This window comes from Nyctibius grandis, chromosome Z (assembly GCF_013368605.1).
Source record: "Nyctibius grandis isolate bNycGra1 chromosome Z, bNycGra1.pri, whole genome shotgun sequence".
NCBI lineage: Eukaryota > Metazoa > Chordata > Aves > Nyctibiiformes > Nyctibiidae > Nyctibius > Nyctibius grandis.
This window is the reverse complement of record NC_090695.1, coordinates 98,240,622-98,261,599: the sequence shown is the minus strand read 5'-3', so window position 1 is coordinate 98,261,599 and position 20,978 is coordinate 98,240,622. Positions and strand designations below refer to the sequence as shown.

General features: G+C 59.9%; 3 protein-coding genes across 3 annotated transcripts; 1 reads left to right on the top strand and 2 right to left on the bottom strand.

Annotated features, from left to right (window-relative positions):
- Positions 1 to 3,574: 3,574 nt before the first annotated feature.
- On the bottom strand, positions 3,575 to 6,407 carry RPUSD1 (RNA pseudouridine synthase domain containing 1). The gene is made up of 6 exons (XM_068422905.1): positions 6,337 to 6,407; positions 5,629 to 5,820; positions 5,422 to 5,545; positions 5,222 to 5,324; positions 5,033 to 5,134; positions 3,575 to 4,743 (listed from the first exon to the last, which is right to left on the bottom strand). The coding sequence occupies exons 2-6, from the start codon at positions 5,808 to 5,810 to the stop codon at positions 4,343 to 4,345; spliced, it is 912 nt and encodes a 303-aa protein (XP_068279006.1). The 5' UTR covers positions 5,811 to 5,820; positions 6,337 to 6,407; the 3' UTR covers positions 3,575 to 4,342.
- A 186-nt stretch (positions 6,408 to 6,593) lies between these two features.
- CHTF18 (chromosome transmission fidelity factor 18) lies at positions 6,594 to 18,913 on the top strand. Its single transcript, XM_068423361.1, has 22 exons — positions 6,594 to 6,697; positions 6,852 to 7,007; positions 7,154 to 7,280; positions 7,400 to 7,574; positions 7,710 to 7,799; positions 7,930 to 7,982; positions 8,192 to 8,333; positions 9,034 to 9,246; positions 9,991 to 10,088; positions 10,195 to 10,318; positions 10,437 to 10,570; positions 11,293 to 11,386; positions 11,461 to 11,559; positions 12,119 to 12,249; positions 12,538 to 12,700; positions 12,947 to 13,171; positions 13,278 to 13,427; positions 13,990 to 14,120; positions 16,478 to 16,622; positions 17,441 to 17,554; positions 18,363 to 18,414; positions 18,675 to 18,913. The coding sequence occupies exons 1-22, from the start codon at positions 6,616 to 6,618 to the stop codon at positions 18,809 to 18,811; spliced, it is 2,835 nt and encodes a 944-aa protein (XP_068279462.1). The 5' UTR covers positions 6,594 to 6,615; the 3' UTR covers positions 18,812 to 18,913.
- A 490-nt stretch (positions 18,914 to 19,403) lies between these two features.
- GNG13 (G protein subunit gamma 13) lies at positions 19,404 to 20,433 on the bottom strand. The gene is made up of 2 exons (XM_068423929.1): positions 20,336 to 20,433; positions 19,404 to 19,509 (listed from the first exon to the last, which is right to left on the bottom strand). Exons 1-2 carry the CDS (start codon positions 20,431 to 20,433, stop codon positions 19,404 to 19,406), a joined length of 204 nt encoding a protein of 67 aa, XP_068280030.1.
- Between the last annotated feature and the right edge of the window lie 545 nt (positions 20,434 to 20,978).

Sequence of the window (20,978 nt, the reverse complement as noted above, 5' to 3'; positions counted from 1 at the left end):
TTTTCCGCTCTTACGATGGTCCCTAAATCCCACCGTTGGCCTCGCCGAGTCGCTCCGTCCAGGGGGGTCCGGGGCAAGTGCTGGGGCAGGTGCTGAGCCGGGGACGGGCAGTGCCGGGGACGGCACGGCACTTATCTGCTGCGGGGTGGGGATGGTGCTCTGCAGACGGGGTGTGACGGGGCAGTTTCTCAACACTGTTTTGTAAAGCTGCTTTCTCTCCTGGTTTTGGTTTGGGGTTGGTTTTTTTTCCTCTCTGTTAAAGGGTCACTTTGAACTTTGGGGCGAGTGAGTTCAGTCCTCTGGCTCGGTAAGTTCTGTGCTCCTGATGGAGACTAAAGGTCCTCCCGGGTAGTGACAAACCTTTGAGCTATTCAGGGGATATTTTATAGGGCAACTAGGGTGCGGAACAGACGAGTCCTCAGCGATGGGCTCAGCACCCCTCGGGAGGGGCTTCCCTCCCACCCATCCTTTTTGCCTTGACCACGGACAATCCCACTCCCCTTTTTTACAGTTTTCTCCCTGGAATTCCTGACCCTGCTCTGAAATGCCATCCAGGACGTGCCCCAAAAAGACAGACACCAAAACCTGGCTGAGGCTGTGATGGGAACCCGGAGGAGCCCGACGCTGCGCAGCAGCAAATGTGTTGTCTGAGCATTTATACTGGGAAGGGTGAGAGCAGTGGGCAGCACTGGCTGGGCTGGTGCCCCCCGGCTTGGCCGCATTTGGGGGCACCAGCCCTCGCAAAGGCTCCCTGGACCCTCCAGCGTGGGGTTTGCCACCCCCTGGTGCTCCTGGCCGGTGTCCCCGTCCCCTACCGAGCAACCGGTCCTGCAGCACCAGGGCTTGGTCAATGCCCGCGGGTGTTTCTGGTTTCTATTTTGGAAGGATTTGCTGTAAAAATAGCTCTTGTTGGAGTGGTAAAATGACAGGAACTTGTTTGCTACGAGGCTGTCGGTGGGACACGGCCCCCGCCGCGGGCTTGCCGGCCAGAGGTGGCTGGAGCCGGAGGGCAGTGACATATCGGGGCCTCTTTGTGGGTCACCGCGTCCACTGTGGCCACAGGGAGCTTAAAACTGGCCCAGGAACAGCCCCGGGGGCTGTGGAGGACCTGCCCCAAACCTGAATGGGTCGGGCAGCACCCACTGAAGCCCCTTCCCTGGGCCCTTGGTGGGTCAGCGGTGGGCACCGCTGCTGGGAAGCCCTGACTGCATCTCCCCGCGCCGGGTGGGCTGGAAATGCTCCTTCCTCTTCACCAGCTCTTTCTCCGCCCTTGCCAGGTTTGTTACCTTAAAAATCTCACAGCCTGAAGACTGCAAATAATTCCTTCGGTTCTTTGCTCTCTTTTCCAGCTGCTCTGACCGAAGGAACGACCACTGATGTACAAGAGTTACACAGAAATCATGGTGGTGGCACCTTTCCCTGGGCACCTCCTAAACGCTGGCAGCCCCGGGGCTGCTCCCCCATCTCCCTGCCAGGCCCAGCTGCCGTGTTTCAAAATCAGGAGTTTTTTCTTCCACCTTTGCTTTTTGGTTTGGGACAATCCCATCCGCTGGTGTTGGCCGGGACGGGCAGGGGAAGGGCCAGGGCAGCAGCCTCTGCCCCAGCCACCCCGGGCATCCTTGGGCATCTGGGTCAGCGTTACTCAACCTGGGAGGGCTCTTGGGCGGATGATCCCGGTGGTTTCGGCCGGGGGATTTCAGCAGGAGCAGGACGAGCGCCGGTGCTCACACAACAGGTTGGCCGGGTTGGAGCCCTGCGGCCGGTCCCGCTGTGCCTGTCCGGGCTCATTCCTGCGAGCCACAGAATCAATGGGGTTGGAAGAGCCCGCTGGGATCATCGAGTCCAACCACTGCCCTGACACCACCACGTCAACTAGACCATGGCATTGGCACCGCACCGGCCACGCGGAGCGAGAGACCACGGGGCGAGCGGCAGGATACACCGGTAATGGTTTATTGCGGTGACGTGCAACGAGAAATCAGTTATTACAAGCTGTACAGAACGACACGAGACACACACCCGATCACAACCCCCCGTCTGAACACGAGTGGATTCACAGAGGATGCAACGGCAGAGAGGAGGGAGCAGGACGGGATGCGGCGCGGGAGGGGAGCCGGGGAAGGGCGCCGGGAAAGCACCTCTGCAGGGTAAGGAAAATACTGATTTATCTCTGATCAAACAAAGGCTGATGGGTGGTGCAGGGCGCGGGGGCTCCTCAACGGACACGGTGGGGGGAGCACAGGGTGCCAGACCCCACCACTGATGGTCCATCAGTGTCCCCGTGTCCCCACGTCCCACCCCAGCGACTGCCAGCCCCGCGGCCCAGGACAGCCTTGTCCCGGCCACGTCCCCCATCGTGCAGCACCAGTCCTGCCTCTGGTGCTGCAAATCTCACCCCTAACGCTTCGGGGCCTCCTGTGCACGTCACCCACCTTCATTCTTTGGCAAACAGGTTCATGCCATTAATTTACAGCCTTGTGGCTGCCTCTCCCCTCCCCGGCCACTCCTAGCAGATGGGATGGGCAGGGACGGCGCCTGGGAGGAAGGAGATGGACCTCCTGCTCCTCCAAACCCCTGAGCCCTCTGCCACCAGCTCTGCGGTCCCCACTCGGTGCCCAGGGCTGCTGGTGTAGAGTCACGCACCCCACGCCCATCCCCACCCTGTGGCGGGTGGCAGCACTTTGTGCCAAGCCACGAAAGCAGGGTGACGGCCACCTTGTCCCCGGCCACGCGCCGCAGCACGGCGAGCTTGCACCCAACACCCCGCGGGGTTTCAGTACCTGCACGGTGAGCAGAGAGCTGTGCTGGTTGTTCCCCCCTCAGGGCAGGAACATCAGTTACAAAATCACTGTCAGGTGCATTTTAAATGGGACAGGGCTTGTGGGGTGATGGTAACTCCGGGCACGTGCTGATGGGGTGGCTCGGTGCCCGATACCCTGGGGATGGGTGCTCTGTATGCAACGGGCTGCAGGCACCTCTGTCCCTCGCCAGCCCACGCCAGCTGCCCCACGCTCTTCATTTCCAAACGTCCTCTAAGGGTGCAGGGAGGGGAGGAGAGAGCAAAGCAGCAAGACACCGGCTGGCGAGGCAAGGGCATTTCCAGAGGAACTCCTCTCGCATCTTGCAGAGCTGAGCACCACAGAATCCTTGAATCAACCAGGTTGGAAGAGCCCTCTGGGCTCATCGAGTCCAACCATTGCCCTGACACCACCATGGCAACTAGACCAGGGCACTAAGTGCCATGTCCAGGCTTTTCTTAAACCCCTCCAGAGATGGTGACTCCACCACCTCCCTGGGCAGCCCCTTCCAATGGCTAATGACCCTTGCTGAGAAGAAATGCTTCCTCATGTCCAACCTGAACCTCCCCTGGCGAAGCTTGAGGCTGTGTCTCACCAGTCTCAGACGAGCTCCTGCCCGCTCTGCACATCCACCCTTGGCCTTTCTTTCAGCTCCAACCATTTCCTCAGCTGCTCTCGCTGCTCCAGAGCCCTCCCGACCTGCCCCCGGGACCCTCCAGTGCTGACACCCCCCCCAGCGACCTGCCAGCGAGGAGCCACGCGATGGGACCACAAGGTGATACTTATTCCCCCGTGATTTGGGTAAAGCAGAAAGGGGTTTGTGTCTTCTGGGCTGTCTCAGCAGTGGGTTACATCCACACCCCGGAAAAAAAAGTGGGCACTAGGAAAAGGCAACGCTAGTAGAAGGAATAATAAGATCTCTTACAAAAGCTTCGGGCTGTGGGCTATTCTGACCACAGAAGTACTAAAAACACACTCATTTCCGAGCCCACCCGTATTCCAGAACCGCTAAAAGACTAGATTCTTCTCGTAGAAATTTGAAAAAAGTTTAAAATCCATTCGCATCGACTCAACAAACCTTTAAAAAACCACAGGCAGGAAGGAAAGCACATGGGCAGGACGGGCAGGCAGCACGTCCTTGGCAGCGGGCAGGGACCGCTCCTGCGCCCGTCGCACAGCCCAGCTCCGCGGGCAAAACACCTGCCCCGGGACTAGGGGGGCTGTGGGTGCCCGCAGGCTGCACCTCAGCCTCCTGCTCTCCCACCTCCCTCCTTTGGGGTCACTCTAAGCTGGTATGTGACACTGACTCTGCTGCTGAGGCCCAGAATTAGGAAAGGGGCATCCAGTGGCCAGATGGATGATGCGTACACTGAAAAAATAAACCCATCCTAACGGCTGCTAAAATCTGTCTAATCCCAGCCCCAGAAGTGAGGGAAGCCACGGCGTACAGAAAGTGCAGATGTGGAGTCAGCGCTGGGCTCTGCGGGGACCCACTGGGACGAAAATGGAGCATTGGGTTGGAAATGTAGAGACGTGGATTGTGCTCACTCCAAAGCCCACTCGGCCAACCACTGCTCACACCGGGCTCGCTGCTCCTCCAGCTCCGGGCTCTTGGCTTCGCTCGGTGCCTCCTCTCCTCCGCCACCAAGCTCGGCTGCCTGGCTCTCCTCCTCTTCCCCCTTCTGCACCATCTTGTCCTTCAGCTCTTGGATGGTCTCATCCAGCTGGTGAGTGATGTGGTGGGGCACCCAGTTGCTGTCCATTGCGGTGACGAAGGGGTCGGGCGCGCAGACCTCGATGAGCTCCTTGCCGGTGGGGATGCGCAGGTAGTAGGCGTGGAGCATCATCCTGTAGGGGCTGCTGTCCTTCTTGTGGCTGTAGGTGAAGTCCCCCACGATGGGGTGGCCGATGGCGCTGCAGTGAACCCGCAGCTGATGAGTCCGCCCTAGGGTGGGAACAGGAGCAGAGGAAACGGGGATACAGGGTATCCCTGAAACCCTCCTCGAGGGCACAGCGGTGCGAGGTGACAATGAACCAAATGGCATTTGTCCCCCCAGCCTGAGAACCCGAGTCCTTGGGGAGCTGCGTGCAGCTCTCAGCTCCCCTCAGCCCTTCCTGGGCTTTGGTTTTCACTGTGCCACCACGCTGCAACGCAGGCCCAGGGCTGCAGCACCTCTGCCTGTCCAGCCCTGGCAGCCCCCCGTGCCCGCGCTGCCCCGGCCCCCAGCTCCCACCTGTCAGCGGCTGCAGCAGCACTTTGGTTACGGGGTCTCCGCTGTAGGACCCGTGCTCGAGCACGATCAGCTCCGACTGGCAAGGTTTGGGATTTTCACAGCCTGCAACCAGAGCCGGAGAGGGGTCAGCTCCCTGCAGCACGGCCCCTGTGGTCCAGGCAGCGCAGGGAGGGTGTAGGAGCTGCTCACCCTCCGTCCCGTCGATGCACATCATGTGGGTCATGCCCTCCGTGGTGTTCTTCCCGATGGCGTAGCGGATCGTCATTCGTCTCTGGCTGACGTGGCCCCTGACCTGCAGGGCAGAGAGATGGTTTGCAAACTGAGGCCAAGCTGAACTGAGCAAGCTCAGAAGATGTGTCCAGCAGCAGGACGTGGCGGGGTGGGCTTACCAGGGCCAGATAGGCTTTGGTCACCAGCCGGTCCTTAAAACACTTGTAGGCGCTTCCCGCAGCCGCTTTGTTGAGGGCGACGCACAGGGCCCCGCTGGTGGAGAAGTCGAGCTGGTGGCAGAACCTGGGGAGGGGACAGGAGCTGGAGGAGCATCCCTGGCCAGGGCGGAGGCAGGGCACAGCCCACTTCGGTCCCCGGCCCCTCACCTGAAGCCGTAGTAGGTGTCGGGGTCAGCCAGCTCGGGGAAGCGGTACTTGAGCTGGCTCTGCAGGGTCAGCGTCTCGTACCACATCTTGCTGTCGATGCGGATGTCCCAGTGCTTGTTGACCACGATGAAGTCGGAGCTCTGGTACAGGATGGACAGGTTGTCGATGGTGCCCGGCTCCATGGCCAGCGCCCTGCGGGGAGCCAGAGGGGAACGGGGGTGGGAAAAGCCTCCAGCCTGTGCACCCCCAGGGACAGGCACAGCACCCCGGGGGAGCAAAGGGACCCAGGGGTGGGGTACCCAGAGGGACTGGAGATGTACCGGTGTCACACTGCACCGGTCCCACAGCAGTACCGGTGCTGTCACTGTGCCAGTGCTACAGCCACAGCCGCACCAGTGCCGCGCCGTACAGGTCCCGCAGCCCGCCCGTGTCACACCGCACAGCTCTGCCACCGTCCCGGTGCCACGCGTAGAGGCCCCGCAGCCGCACGCTGCTGGCCCCATCCAGCCCGACACCGGGGCTCGGCCTCCCCCTGCTCCCATCGCTCCCCAGCCCCGGTCCCGCCGCCCCGCTCGCTGCCAGCCAGGCTCGGGCCGCGATCTCGGCGGCTCCGGCCGGGACCGCACGGCGTGGCGCCCCGCAAGGGACCCGCCCGGCGGAGGGGACGGCGCCAGCCCGCCCCCGGCCCCCGTTCCCCCGTGGGCCGACCTGCAGCGCCGTGCCCGGGCCGGGCCGGGCGGCGAGCGGCTACATCGGATCCACCGGCGGCGCCTGACCGGGCCGTGCGTCGCGTCCAATCAGCGCCGCCGCCGCCGCGTCCAGCCGCGCGTCACATCCAATCAGCGCCGCCGCCTCTCCCTGCCGGCGCGCCGCGTCCAATCAGCGGCGGCTCCGCTGCGGCGCGGCGGCCGGAAGCGCGGTGCGGGCGGGCGCGGGGAGCGGGGCGCGGGCGGGCGCGGGGAGCGGGGCGCGGTGCCGGCGCGGCCCATGGCGGGCCCCGAGGAGGGCCCCGACGAGGGCTTCTACGAGCGGTTCGCAGCCGAGCTGGAGGTGCTGGCGGAGCTGGGAGGTGGGCGCTGCTGGGGCGCCGTGTCCGGTACCGGAGGCGGCAGTGGAGGGAGGAAGGGAGTGGGCGTGCAGGACCGGGCTTTGCGCACCGCGTGTGCCCGCCCCGCCGTGGGTCCCCTCCGGTGACCGGTACCGTCGTCCAACCCCTCTTACAGATGATCCGTCCCCACCCGCTGGCCCCAAAATCTCCCAGTTCCGGAGCAGGAGGCGGTCGCCGGAGGAGCCCGACCCCCCCGGGGACCCCGTCGGGGGCAGCAACCCCAGGAAGAGGGACCGGGGCTCCGGCTCCCCGCCACCGCCCGCAGCCCGCAGTAGGTTTGGCCCAAGCCGGGTCTGCAGCCCCCGATGGGTCCCTGGGTGCTGCTGACCCCTCTCCCCCCGACCCCCGAGCAGTGCTGGTACCACCCTTCGGTCAACGATGCTTCTCCTCTTCCTCCTGCCCTGATGTCTCTCACAGCCCCGAAGCCGAAGCGACAGCGGCTGGAAGCTGTTAAGAAGCTCAACTTTGGCACGGATGATGAGTTGGCTACTGATGGCCTCTGGGATGCTGGCCCAGAGGCACCTTATGCTCCCCAAACTGACAGGTTGGCCACCTTGAACACTAATTTTAGGAGGGGAGAGGGAAAGAGCCCTTGAACCCTGCTCAAGTGGGGTTCAAGGGCTCTTTCCCTCGCCCCTGCTAAAAGAACCTGGTGTTCTCCAGCATAGACCACCTGGAGATGAGTGGCATGGCCCCACTGAAGACCTCACCATGCTCCGAGAAGAAGCAGGTCCTCAAGCGCCCACCCATCCTGGAGGACTACATCAATGTGACGTCCACCGAGGGCACCAGGGTCTTCATGGTCGTGAGGGATGATCCCTCCAGGACAGGGGTGGAGGTAAGGAGGGATCTGAAAGCTGGGCTTGCTTCTTTGTGATCTCCATCTAGTTCAGGAGAGGATCTTTGATGGAGTGTGAAATGTTCGTGCTGAGCATCGGTATGAACGTTGGTGTGTGTCCTCTGCTCCTCGCAGCTCCCCGATTCCCTGGGCTGGAACGCACGCAGGCCGCTCCACTTGCTGGGGGTGCCTTTCTCCTACCTGAAGGAGCAAGTGGACAAAGAGGTATCACATCTTCACACCAACCTGCCCGTCTTCCCCTGCCACCCCTGGACAGCCGCAGTGTTGGCTCCTGAATCTCCGTTTCCCCCGGCTGCGGGACTCTGACCCTTCTCTCATCCTCTTTGTGTTCAAGCGTCGAAGACACGTTCTGGAGGCGTCGCAGCAGCTGACAGAGATAATAAACAGGTGAGATGGTGGGATGAAATCCCACTCCTACCCCTGCCACGCTGTCGGATGCTGCTCCTGAGATGCTCTGGTGGGCTCGAAGTTTTGGGGACCTGCGAGCGGAGGAGCATCTTCACCCTCAGCATGCCCAACTTGGGAAGTCCGGGCATCATTCCCAGCCCTGCCCCGACACCCTGGGTGGTTTGGGGCAAGTTAATTCTTCTTTGTAGTTGCCTCGAGAGTGAAACCAGCGCTGAGAGCCCGGAGCCCAGCGAGGAAGCAGAGCTGGCAAACGAGGAGGAGTCTGCGCTGCATTGCCTCTGGGTGGACAAGTTCACTCCCCGGCGCTACATGGAGCTGCTCAGTGATGATGTGAGGTTCTGGGATAAGTGGGGGCTCGGGTGGGCTCACCACTTTTATAACTCCTTCATGCTGTGGGATCAGGGGTGTATGGTTCTGTCTTTGCTCGCGGGGCTTTTGGAAGCGCTGGCTGGGGGGCTCTGTCCATGCTAACCCTGCCTAGGGGCAGCCCTGCTGCGGGGAGCTCGGGGTGGGGGTTTTTCAGCTGTAGACTATGGACCTTCCAACAAAAGAGACTATGAATGATGACCAAAATAAGACAAAACAGATTGGGTGGACTTTAGCCAGGAATTGTTGACTGTTTAGATTTTTTTTGAATGTTAGAAGTTTTGTAGGGAATTGGAAATTATGGGGGAGGCTGAGAAGTGCTGGGTTGGGCCAAGACAGACGAGGGACAGCAGGGATGGGGTGATGTGACTTGCCCTCAGTTGCCCTGCGGGATGGTGGCTGAGCGAGGAAGGGAAGCCACATTTCCAGGCTGTCCCAGAGAGATGCCAGGTGGAAACCTGGGCAGCCTCTCCTGTGGCGGGGGGAGATGTGCCACAGTCTCAAGCTGTCTGGGCAGACACACTCTGTGTTGTCTCCCCGGGCTCGGCTCCTTCCTCTGCAGGCCACGCCAGTGTTTAAGCCATGAAGGAGAGGCCATCCTCTGTCCTAGCCAGGTCCTTCTGAGGTTTGATGGGCTTTGCTTGCTTCCTCGCCCGACGTGCAGTACACGAACCGTTGCCTTCTGAAGTGGCTCAAGCTCTGGGACACGGTGGTGTTTGGGAAGGAGAAGGCTGTGAAGAAGGCCAAGCCCAGTGCTGAGGCTCATCCTCCATTCAGCCAGCCCAAGGAGCAGCAGAATAAGTGGAAAACAAAGGTCCAGCTCACCGAGGAGGTTCTGGAGGCTGAGCTGGACCAGCACAAGAGACCCAAATACAAGGTGAGCAGGACAGGATGCCGCTGCTGTGGGTCTCCTCTCCTACCCCCTCATCTTGCCCCTGAGGTGAGGAGCAGGGTCTTCCCTTTCTCTTCTCTTCCAGTACAGATCTAGGAGAAGCTGGATTCCTTGTTTCTTCTTAGCAAATATGGGGTTTTCTCACTTCTTCTCTTTTGGCTTGAGTAGTGATAACAAGGGGAGGGGAACAGACTTCCTCCAACCACATCGAATGGGCCAGCTGAGGAAAGATGTACTCTTTAGCAGAGGTTGGTCTTGACTTTATTTGTTGGGGCAGACGTGACATGCCTTTGAGGAAGAATTTCTGCATCTGGAGAAGAAAAATGATGCTGAAATGCTAAAGGGAGCAGAGATAACATACCCAGGCTAGCTTAGCAGCTTCAGCCTGTCCAGAGAGAGGATATAAAAATGGGGAAAAATAGATGCTAACAGTATTGTTTCTTAGGAGTGTAATTCTGGAAGGGATTTTGTTCAGCCTTTTCTATCTATTTCCCTGCAAACTTAAACATATTCCTGAGAGATGCTGCTGGGGTGACTCTGTCACCTCTGAGAGCTTCTGTTACATTCTTCTTCCTCCAGTGACGTTCCCTTTTCCCTGTGTGTCCACAAACCAGTGCAGCAGCTCCCACGAGCGGTTTGCAGGCTGCAGAGCCCCGTCCCCTCATGTGTGGCAGCCTTGGTTGGTGCTGGAGGAAGCCCTGCCGCGCTGACCTCGCCTCTCTGCCGCAGGTAGCCCTGCTCTGTGGCCCACCTGGCTTGGGAAAGACCACGCTGGCCCACGTCATCGCGAAGCACGCGGGGTACAACGCTGTGGAGATGAACGCCAGGTGAGGCTGTGCCGGCTGCCTTGCCCTGCCCCAGGAGCCGGCGGAGGTGATGCCATGCCAGAGGTGATGCAGTGCCACAGCAGCCTGGCACCGTCTTGTCTTGCAGTGACGACCGCAGCCCCGAGGTTTTCAAAACCCGCATCGAAGCTGCCACCCAGATGAAGTCTGTGCTGGGCGCCAACGAGAAGCCCAACTGCCTCATCATCGATGAGATAGACGGTGCGCCCGCGGTAAGCCAGGATCTGGCTTCATTATTGCCCTCCTAGCAGCTCATCCGTGTTAGGAGCGGTTTCTTGCCTCTGAACAGCAAGAATTCATCCCTTCTGTCCTTGATTTTGTTTTCCTAAGGCATCGATCAACGTGCTGCTAAACGTCATCCACCGTAAGGATGTGGAGGGCGAGGCAGCGGCCGGCGCGGGCCGGAGGAGGCGGCGCGAGGGCGGGCTGCTGCTCAGGCCCATCATCTGCATCTGCAACGACCAGTTAGTATTGCCTGCGTGTGTGGGGAGGGACGGGGAGCTGAGCCCCCTGCCCCAAGCGAGGAGGCGGCTGCTGTGGCCTCCAGCCAAAGCCTTTCTGCGCCGTTACCTGCTGTCAGACCTGCGGCTTAGAAGTACCTTATGAAAAGCCGCACCTCGAATCCTGTGTTCAGTTTTGGGCCCCTCACTACAAGAAAGACCTTGAGGTGCTGGAGCGAGTCCAGAGAAGGGCAGCGAAGCTGGTGAAGGGTCTGGAGCACAAGTCTTAGGAGGAGCAGCTGAGGGACCTGGGGGTGTTTAGCCTGGATAAAAGGAGGCTGAGGGGAGACCTTCTCGCTCTCTACAACTGCCTGAAAGGAGGGTGTAGTGAGGGGGGGTCGGTCTCTTCTCTCAGGTAACAAGTGATGGGACGAGAGGAATCGGCCTGAAGTTGCACCAAGGGAGGTTTAGATTGGAGATCAGGGACAATTTCTTCACCAAAAGGGTTGTCAAGCGCTGGCACAGGCTGCCCAGGGCAGTGGTGGAGTCCCCATCCCTGGGGGGATTTAAAAGCCGTGGAGATGTGGTGCTGAGGGACATGGGTCAGTGGTGGCCTTGGCAGTGCTGGGTTAATGGTTGGACTCGATGATCTTAGAGGTCCTTTCCAACCAAGACGATTCTGTGATTAATGGCTGGATTTCTTCCCCTGCTGGGGTTGCTCAGAGCCCTGTGCTCCCCTTTGCCAGGTACGTCCCTGCCCTGCGGCCGCTGCGGCAGCAATCCTTCCTGCTGAACTTCCCTCGGACGGCGCCGTCCCGGCTCGCCCAGCGGCTCTGCGAGGTGCGGCGCGGCCGAGGGCTCCTCTGGCCCCCCCCGGCTGGGGGACCCTCCCTGCTGACCCCCCTCTCCTGCAGATCGCCCTGCGGCAGGGCATGCGGGCGGACACGGGCGCGCTGCTGGCGCTCTGCGAGAAGACGGAGAACGACATCCGCTCCTGCATAAACACCCTGCAGGTACCCCTGTCCCCGGGGGGTCTCTGGGGGACACGGACTTGGTGTCACCGGGAGGTCTCTGGGGGACATGGACTTGGTGTCACCAAGAGGTCTCTGGGAGACATGGACTTGGTGTCCCCAGGAGGTCTCTGAGGGACATGGACTTGGTATCCCCAGGAGGTCTCTGGGAGACATGGACTTGGTGTCCCCAGGAGGTCTCTGGGAGACATGGACTTGGTATCCCCAGGAGGTCTCTGGGGGACACGGACTTGGTGTAACCGGGAGGTCTCTGGGGGACATGGACTTGGTGTCACCGGCAGGTCTCTGGGACATACGGACTTGCTGTTGCTCTTGACTTGATCTGGGCTCAGATGGGAACAGAGGGGGAAAAACTGTCCCAGGCAGATCCCTAAAATGTCCACCCTGTTCCCTGTGTTGTTTTTAACCTCAATGACCCCACAAAGCGAGGAGGAGCGAGGTGCCTCTGTCTCTGGCTGGCCCCAGCACCAGCTAGCCGCTGTGGGCGTCCCCTCCCTCCCCACGGTGCCCGTCCTCCCCCAGCCCCTCGCTTGTGTTGCAGTTCCTGCACGGCCGAGGCCAGAAGGAGCTGAGCGTGCAGATGGTGCAGACGATGAAGATCGGCTTGAAGGACCAAAACAAGGGGCTTTTCTCCATTTGGCAAGAGATCTTCCAGCTCCCAAAGGCCCAAAGGTAAAAGGGGGGATTTATTAGGTCTGCTGTGTGCTCAGGGCACGCTGCTTTGTGGTAGCCCAAGACCTGCAGTGGAGAAACTGAAAGGTCCTGGGGAGCTGGTCTGCCCTGCAGCAGCCCGACTTCCTCAGCAGATTTGTGTGTCCAGGTGCTCTTTGGCCACTCTCTTTAGTGCACAATAATTTGGTGTCAGTGTTGCCTTCGATCCAGTTTGCAAGGGTCCAAATACTCCTTGCTGGTCTGTTCAGCACCGGGGCACCCTGAGCTCTTCCCTTTGCCCCCCTCCAGGCACAGGATAGGGATGGACCCCGCTTTGCCAGCCCAGCTCCTGGTCGGTGATGAGGACCTGTTGCACCTCAGGGGGACGACTGGCTTCAGCGCATCCTCCCACCGCTTCCACCACATCCTGCACCTCGCCGTCTCCTCGGGGGAGCAGGAGAAGCTGGCCCAGGTAGAGGGGCTGGAGCAGGGGGGAAGAGCCAGGCCCCTTCCTCTGCTGTGCCGGCTGGAGCAAGGGCAGCTCCTGATCTGGGGGGTCGTGGCTGGTGGGAGCCTTGGGAAATCCCTCCCTGCAGTAGGATTGTGCTAATTCTGGAGGGAGTGTTGGGGTGTTGTGCTGGAGCTGGGCTCAGTGGGATGCTCTGATGGCACCGTCTGCCCAGCCTCGAGCTGTCTCTGATCCTGCGCCCGCTTCCAGGGTCTGTACGAGAATTTCCTGAACACGAAGCTGCGGGACTCCAGTTTCAGCTCGGTGTGCGTGGCCCTGGAGTGGCTGGGCTTCTCCGACCTGCTGAGCCAGGCTGTCCTGCACAGGCAGAGCTTCCAGCTGATGCGATACCTGCCCTTCCTGCCCGTGGCTTTCCACCTGCTCTTCGCGGCCGCCAGCATCCCCCGCCTCGCTTATCCCAGCAGCCAGCACGAGGCGAGTACCGGGGAGGGTGTGGTGGCAGCATGGCTCCAGCTCTGTCACCCATGGGGACCTGTGCACTTGCAGCCGTGGCTGAGCCCTCCCTGCCCTCTCCACCCAGGCCCTGGCCAAGCTGAACCACATGCAGAACCTCGTCGTGTCCATGGTGTCGGGGATAACGCCCGGCGCCCGCAGCCGCGCGGGGCAGCAGTCTCTCGTCTTGGAGGTGCTCTGCCTGCTGCTGGACATCATCGCCCCGAAGCTCCGGCCGGTGGGTGCCCCCCAGCCCCCTCTCCCTGCGGTGGGAGGAGTCCTGCCCAGGTGACGTGTCCCCTCTGCAAACCCCCCATGAGGGCTGGGACACGTCCCCTGCGCTGCATCGCCCAGGCTGAGCTGCCCCTGTCCCAAATTTGGGGTCAATTTGACATTGGAGCTGACGCAGAGGCCAGAAGGAAGCTGGGGACACAGCGCTGAGATGCCTGACTGCTGGGTGCAGGTCAGGGGGTGTCCTGCACCTCCTGGAGCCCTGCACCCAGGGGTGGGCTTGGCCTGAGCAGGGGTTGGGGGCTGCTGCAGTCTCCTTCCAGCAGCTGGTTCACCTGCAGGCGCAGTTGCGTTGAGTGCATTTACCCTTCGGGCCATCAGCGGGGTCTGTCCATGCTCTGTGAAGGACCTGTGTCCCTGATAGGAAACTAAACTTGGTCTGAACCTCGTGGGTGTTGACTGTCCTTTCTCACATAGAGACAAGCCTCGTGCTTCAGCTGACTTTTGTGTTTAGAAGTGATTACGGATCAGTGATGCTCTCCCCTTGTTGGCTCCGCTCTCCTCCCCAGGTGAACATGCAGCTCTACAGCGCGAAGGAGAAGCAGCAGCTGGCAGACCTCATCGGCACCATGCTGGCCTACAACCTCACCTACCACCAGGAGCGCCTGCCCGACGGCCAGTATGTCTACAAGCTCGACCCGTAAGTCCCAGTGTCCAGTTCTGGGCCCCGCACTTCAAGAACGATGTTGAGGTGTTGGAGCGAGTGCAGAGGAGGGCGACCAAGCTGGTGAAGGGTCTGGAGGGTCTGACCTACGAGGAACGGCTGAGGGAGCTGGGGGGGTTTAGCCTGGAGAAGAGGAGGCTCAGAGGTGACCTTAGTGCAGTCTACAACTACCTGAAGGGAGGTTGTAGCGCAGTGGGAGTCGGCCTCTTCTCCCAGGCAACCAGCGATACGACAAGAGGACACAGCCTCAAGCTTGGCCAGGGGAGGTTCAGGTTGGACATTAGGAAGCATTTCTTCTCAGCAAGGGTCATTAGCCATTGGAAGGGGCTGCCCAGGGAGGTGGTGGAGTCACCATCTCTGGAGGTGTTTAAGAAAAGCCTGGACATGGCACTTAGTGCCCTGGTCTAGTTGCCATGGTGGTGTCAGGGCAATGGTTGGACTCGATGATCCCAGAGGGCTCTTCCAACCTCAGTGATTCTGTGATTCCCGAGCCGGAGGGGAAGGTGTAGCGGCTCAGAATAACAGCACAGAGGGTTCAGGAAGGAGTTTGAGCCCAAAGGCACCGTGGCGTTGAGTTGGTTTCTTGCAGCCAGAGGGAGCCCACGTTCTCTGAGGGCGGCTCTGTGGGGATTATCTGCTTTTTTGCATTTTTCTTTGAAAGGAGGAGCCCGGGAGCCTGGTTTTGCTTTAATGGGATTAAAGGAAAGGAAGCAGCTGCCCTTTGCCTGGTACCAGAGACAGCAAAGGAGGGACTGAAGCTGCCGGGGGCTGGCGGCAGCAGCGGGGGCAGCGGGTCCACCCGGGCATGTGGCGTGCAGGAGGTGACCGCAGGATGCTCAGAGGTTGGAGCACATTATCTGAGGCAGACTTGTGCCTCGCTGGGAAAAAGCAGGAGGAGGAGGATGGAACAGGCTGGGCGGTGTTGCCCCTCGTTGCAAAGCGAGACGCTCTCCAAGGGCGTCTGCTGTGAGCTCCGTGTGGCGCAGTCAGTGTCGAGGATGTGTCCAAACCCTAGGGCTGTCCCCGTCCCCGTGCCCAGTCCTCACCCGTGCTGGATGGGAGCTTGTGAGTGCTGCCTCAGGATGAGAGAATGAGCGAGCTCTCTTGGTTTTAATTGCTGAATTTGGGTATTAACAGCCGCCCAGTGCTGGACTTGGATCTCTCTGTGCTTCGGGTATATACGGGGCCGTAAATGCTCTCGAGGCTTCGGTGAAGTAACACAGACTCGACCAGGAGCAATGCTAATGTCTTCCTGGTGCAAAGTTAATTACAAAAATTAGCCTCTGTTAAATCAAGCAGCTGTATCTAATTACAGTGAAGCGCTTTATTATTTTTTCTTCCCACGGAAAGGTCTGCGGGAGCTGCGGGGGCTGCAGGGAGCCGTCCTCCCCTGCCCTCCCCACGCCGGGCTGTGCCTCCAAAATGTGGCCGTGGGGGGACCTCGGGAGCCCTCTGGCACAAGCAGGCGCGTTGCTTTGCTTCGCTTCACTTTTTTTCCAAGGTCTGAGCCCATTTCCAGGCCGTGCACAGCGATGACAGGGACCACGGCGGTGCCACGTCCCGGTGGCACCTGCGAGTCGCATCCCCGCATCTCTCTGGCAAACAGAGTTGTTGTCGACTCTGTTTTCCCTTTAAAACTTTTTAAATCATAGGTTTGATGGCTAATTTCTAAATGACTGCAAAGCCATCTGCCCCAGGACTTTGCTTCCTTTCTTTTAAGGGGAATAATACTGAGTGTGAATAAACCACGAAATATTTACAGCTGGGAGAGAACCGGCCCAGGTGGCTCCTTGGTTCTGGGGCTTTCGCAGTCCTGAAACAGGCCTAACCCCACATCTGGTGCACCAGCCTCATTAAGAATAAAACTGCTCTGATTAGCCAAAATTACTGCGTCTCAATTAAACAGCTCCCCGCGGGCACCTCAGGGTTCACGCGAAGGGTCGTGGTGCAGCCCGTGCCCCAGCTGCGATGTGGCTGTGGCTTTTTCAGGGCGATCTGTTGGGCTCAGACCCGCCTGCAATTTCCTCTTCTTGCATTAAAACCCAGATTAAAAAGCCCATAATCCCTCCCGAGTTCCCGTCCAGCTGAGATGCCCTGCAGCACCCTGGCTCTGCACGGCCGGCACCGCTCACCCCACATCAGTGCTGCCGTCGCACGTGCAGGGAGAGGGCAGCAGTGGGGAAACTGAGGCACCGTGGCCAGGATCATACCGAGGGGCTGAGGGGGACGGGGCTGGGAGTGTGATGGGTGTCCCTGTGCCCGTGTCAGGCTGCAGTTTGCATAATGCTGTTTTATTTTCAGTGTTGATGTGTTTTCTCTGCTCGGCGGTGCAGGAACGTGGAGGCCGTGTGCCGGTTCCCGGACCTGCCGGCCCGCAGGCAGCTGACCTACCAGGCCAAGCAGCTCATCGCCAGGGAGATCGAGCTGGAGAAGATGAGGAGGACGGAGGCTTTGCTGCAGGCACGGAACATGGGCCAGGTAGGGAGGGCTCGGGGTGTCCTGTGGTTTTGGGGGGGTGGTGGGTCCGTCGGTGGGGATAAAGGCCTTAGGGCTGGTGTGGGGACCTCATCTTCCCAAAGCAGCTGGTGGCTTGTGCTCTGCAAATGGAAATCCAGGATTAACCCTGGCCCCGAGTCACAGCCGTCTGCCTGCACATCTGCCTTCAGGCAGCGCATCCGCGCTGGGGTGACGAGCCCAAAGGGCTCATTTGCAGGAATTCTGGAGAGAAACACTGTGAGTTAAAGCTTTAAACCTTCAACTCTCCAACGTGGGTTGCGATGAGGTGGGAGTTTTAGTCTGGCTGCGATGTGTCCGTGTCCGTGGGGGAGCTGACCTGCTCTCTCCTGCCTGCACCTTCCCTTCCTGCTTCACCTCCACCCTCCCAAAGGTCCCAGAGCTCCCAGGAGGAGCAGAGTTACTCTGCCCACCGCCGAAACCCTCCGTGGAGCAGCGGGCTGGAGGCAGGAGGAGGGGGAAAGGGCTCAGAACCAGCTCAGGTGTAGCTGGTGCCTACCTTGCCCTGGTGCCGCGGGGATAATTAATCCCTGAGAGCCCCTTGGCAGCAGAAGGGCTTTCTCGGGGGATGCGTGGGGCGAAGAGATGCTGCAAAACCATCCCTGGAGGCTCCTTGTTTACACGGTGCCGAGTGTGATGTCCCGTGTGCTGCTGCGAGACAGAACATGATGACAAAATCCTGGCCGGGTCATTTGGGTGTTGTGATGAAACCTGGCAGGGGGCACACGGGGTGTGTGGGGTGGGTGACAAGGCACCCCTGGCTCAGAGCTCTGTCCCCGCAGGAGCCCGGGAGCGGCCTGGCAGCGGGGGAGCGGGCGGGCGCGGGGCCACTGGAGCCCCCCAACCACCAGCAGCGCTTGGAGCACATCGTGCGGAGGGCGGCCGTGGAGGACAAGGTGAGGGGGCTGTAGTCACTACCCCATTTACTACCTTGGCTGCTGGAGACGGGCTGTCCCATGGGTATTTACTTATTTTTAGGTACAGTTTATTTTAATAGAACAGTTCTGCACGGCCTGTAAATGCGTTGTTGGGTTTGTGTCACGGGGGTGAGTTGGATCTGGGTGACAATTACGGATGTGCCCCGTGAGGCTTTCAGGGGTGTGGAAGGAAAGAGATGGGGATATTTGGGCTAAACCAGCTGAATTTTGGCCCTGTGGAAGCTGAGGGGTCAGGGGGCGGGGAGGTATGAACATGGGGGTGCAGGGAAAACCATCCATGGTCGGCCGGCACAGAGGTGAGCAGGGCTGGTCCCACCCCGGGCATCCCCACAGCGGCCAAGAGGAGCAAGAGGTGGTCCCCTGCCACCCCCCTGCCCCACGGGCTCACCTCCGAGACCTCGGCCATCCCTAAAACCCCTCTTCAGCACCGTGAGCCTCACACTTTGTCTTCCCCACCCCGTTTTGAATGCGGTTTGCATTTTACCACGGCCCTTTCTGTAGGATTTGCATTCGGCTCCTGCTCGGGGGCTGGAGGGGAAGGGGCTGGCGCAGGCCTGCGCGTGGGGTGACTCCTCGGAGCTGCCTTAGCCGCTGTCCCGGGCTGACTTGGCTTGAAACGGGGCCGAGCTGCGCCGTGTCGCTGGGGTTTGGCCTTGCACCGCGCTGCCGGGGGGACCCTGGGTGAGCTTTTGTCTCTCTGCAGCCCGAGCTGTGCCTGCGGGCGCCGGCAGAGCCCCTCTCACCTCCTGCTCTTTGCTTTTCGCAGCCTGAGACCGACTTCTTCGGGCGGCCGCTTCAGCGGCAACGGGCAGCCCCGGGTAGGTGGCAGAGGGACAGGGGGTGGTCCCTGCGTTGTGGTGCCCGGAGGGGATCTGGGTTAACGGGTACAGGGAGCTGGGGGCACTGCTGTGGGTACCCCAAGGGTCTGCAGGCTTTGGGATGTGGGAGCATCAGCTCTGCCCGTGCCAACCCCCCGTGCCCGCGGCAGCTCCCTGGCCCCAGCAGCCCTGGCACAGGTTGGAACTTCATAGGTGAAAAGTTCCTGCAGGTTTTTGACGTGGATCTTCCCCCCCTGCAGCCCCTCAGGCCTCCAAGGAGGAGTCGGTCGAGAGCCAGATGGGAAAGGCCGTGGGGAAGAGCGACGTCTGGTTCCGCTTTAACGAAGGGGTTTCCAACGCCGTCAGGAGGAACATCTACATCAGGGACCTGCTCTAGCAGGGCAGAGCTGCCACCCAGGAGCTTACCTAGGGACAAGCTGGCTTTTGACTTTCTAACCCATGGCTGGGGCACGTGTGGATGATCCTGATTAGTTTTTTTTTTTTTAGTACCCACTTGTTTTGTTTAAAAAAATAAAATATATATAAAAAAAATTAATCATGAAGTATTGTTCTGTTTATTTAATTTATAAACCCTTAGTTATCATATGCTGCCTGTTCTGCTGCAAAATTATATCCTACAATATACAAAAGACTATTTAAAATCACTGAAGATGTTTTTTTATAAAAGCTTTGTTCCTATACAAGTTGAAAAAGCTGCCAGCGTGATGGCGACGGTGGAGGGCTGCGATGGGAAACTGCAGCTGAACCCTGGGGAAACCTTTGCTGCTCCTGTCCCCCCCACGCTGCCCACCCCCCTGCGCTCTCCATATAAAAAAGCAACACTTCTACTATGAAAAATAATAAGACGAGGGTAGGGTTTTGTTCAGGCGGTCATATTAGGAAGGTAGCTAATAAAAAAGTGTACATGGAGCGTGGGGGGAGCAAGGGGCTGGGGGGAGCGAGGGGCTGGGGCGGCGGGGGGGGCCCCCTCAGAGGATGGTGCATTTGCCTTTCTCCACCCAGGGGTTGTTTTTCATCAGCTCCGGGTTGAGGAAGGGATCCTCGGGGATGCCGTCCTCGATCCACTTCACGAACCTGCAGAGAGGGGAGCGGAGGGGTGGGCAGAGGCCCGGAGCAGGGGGCAAACGTGTGACCCTGCAAGGGACGGGGGACATGGGAGAGCTGGGGAGGGGGCTGCAGTGACTGGGGTAAACCCTGCTCTCATGGGGAGCGATGTCAGGGTGCGCCCAGCTCTGGGGGTGGTTTTTGGCTGGAGGAGCCAAGCACAAGTTCAATAAAAACCCTTTGTCCCCCACATCTGCACTGCCCGTGTGCTGCTGGCTGCGTTTTAAAGCTTAATTTAGCTAAAGTCACTCTTTTTCTGTCCCCCCCCTTCCTTCTAAGGGGCCAGTGAGCGATGGGGCCACAGGCTGGGTTGACTGTGGGGTGTCCCACAACCCTTCACCATGGAGTGAGGTACAACCAAGGGAGGGAAAATACCTTTCCATGACTTTGTTTTACAGATTTATCTTTTGAACTCTGCATGGGAGGGTCAGCACACTCGCCTCGCTGAGCCCGGAGCACTGCGGGGGGTCTTGGAGGCTCCCAAGGTTTTGGGGGTCCCACAGCTGCTGCCATGTCCCTGCCACCACCCGAGCTGGGGCAGCTGGAAAGGAGCACGGGGCTTCACAGGCACCAGTGCTGGTGTGGGTTCTGTCACTGGGGCTTGAAAAAATCTAAAAATGGACTAAAAATCCCCAAATCCGCCTTGTTTTGGGAGCCCTCAGTGATTTAGGGCTGATGTCAGTGCTGGGTGTGAGGGTGAAGAGCTGGAGTCTGCTCCTGCCTGTGCAAAGCCATGTCCCACTGCTGGGCTGGGGGCGCAGGGAGGGAGGGGAGGGCAGGGTGGGCACCCACTCACTCGGGTATGGTCTTGGAGGACAGCTCCCGCTTGTAGGCCAGCTGGTACTTCAGGCTTTCCACCTCCTTCTTCCACTGCGGGAGGTCCCACTCGTCCATGGTGGCAGCCGGGGCCTCTGCGGGGCTGCAAACAAGGACTTTGGTGACATTTCACCCTGCCACATCCTGCCCCAACATCCCCCACAGCTCTGCACCCCCCCAAAGCGGGTGCCCCAGGATGGGGACAGCACCCTGCCATGCTCTGGGGCTGGGGGTCCAACCCCGTGGTGGCCCCGGGACCTTTCGGGGTGTTTCTGTAAGGCAAAAGCTGCGCTTACCTGCGGGGTGTGATGCCAGCCCGGCTCGGGGCAGGTGCTGGCACTGCCCTCTTGTAGCTGTGCCCATGGGCACATGCAAAACCTGAGGGCCCAGCTGGATTTGACTGAAATTTGGGTGTTGGTGTTGCTTGGGGTGGAGAGCAGCAGATAGCAACTGGAGGCTATTTGGTGAGGGGAACGGAGGGTCTGTCCTTCCCCTGCCTCAACGCAGCCCTGAGTGGGGTCAGGAGGGATTTTGGTATCTGCGTGGGCATCCCACCCTGGATGCCAGCTAATGCTGGGGAAGTGCATGATAGGGAAACTGAGGCACAGCAGCTGATGGGACAC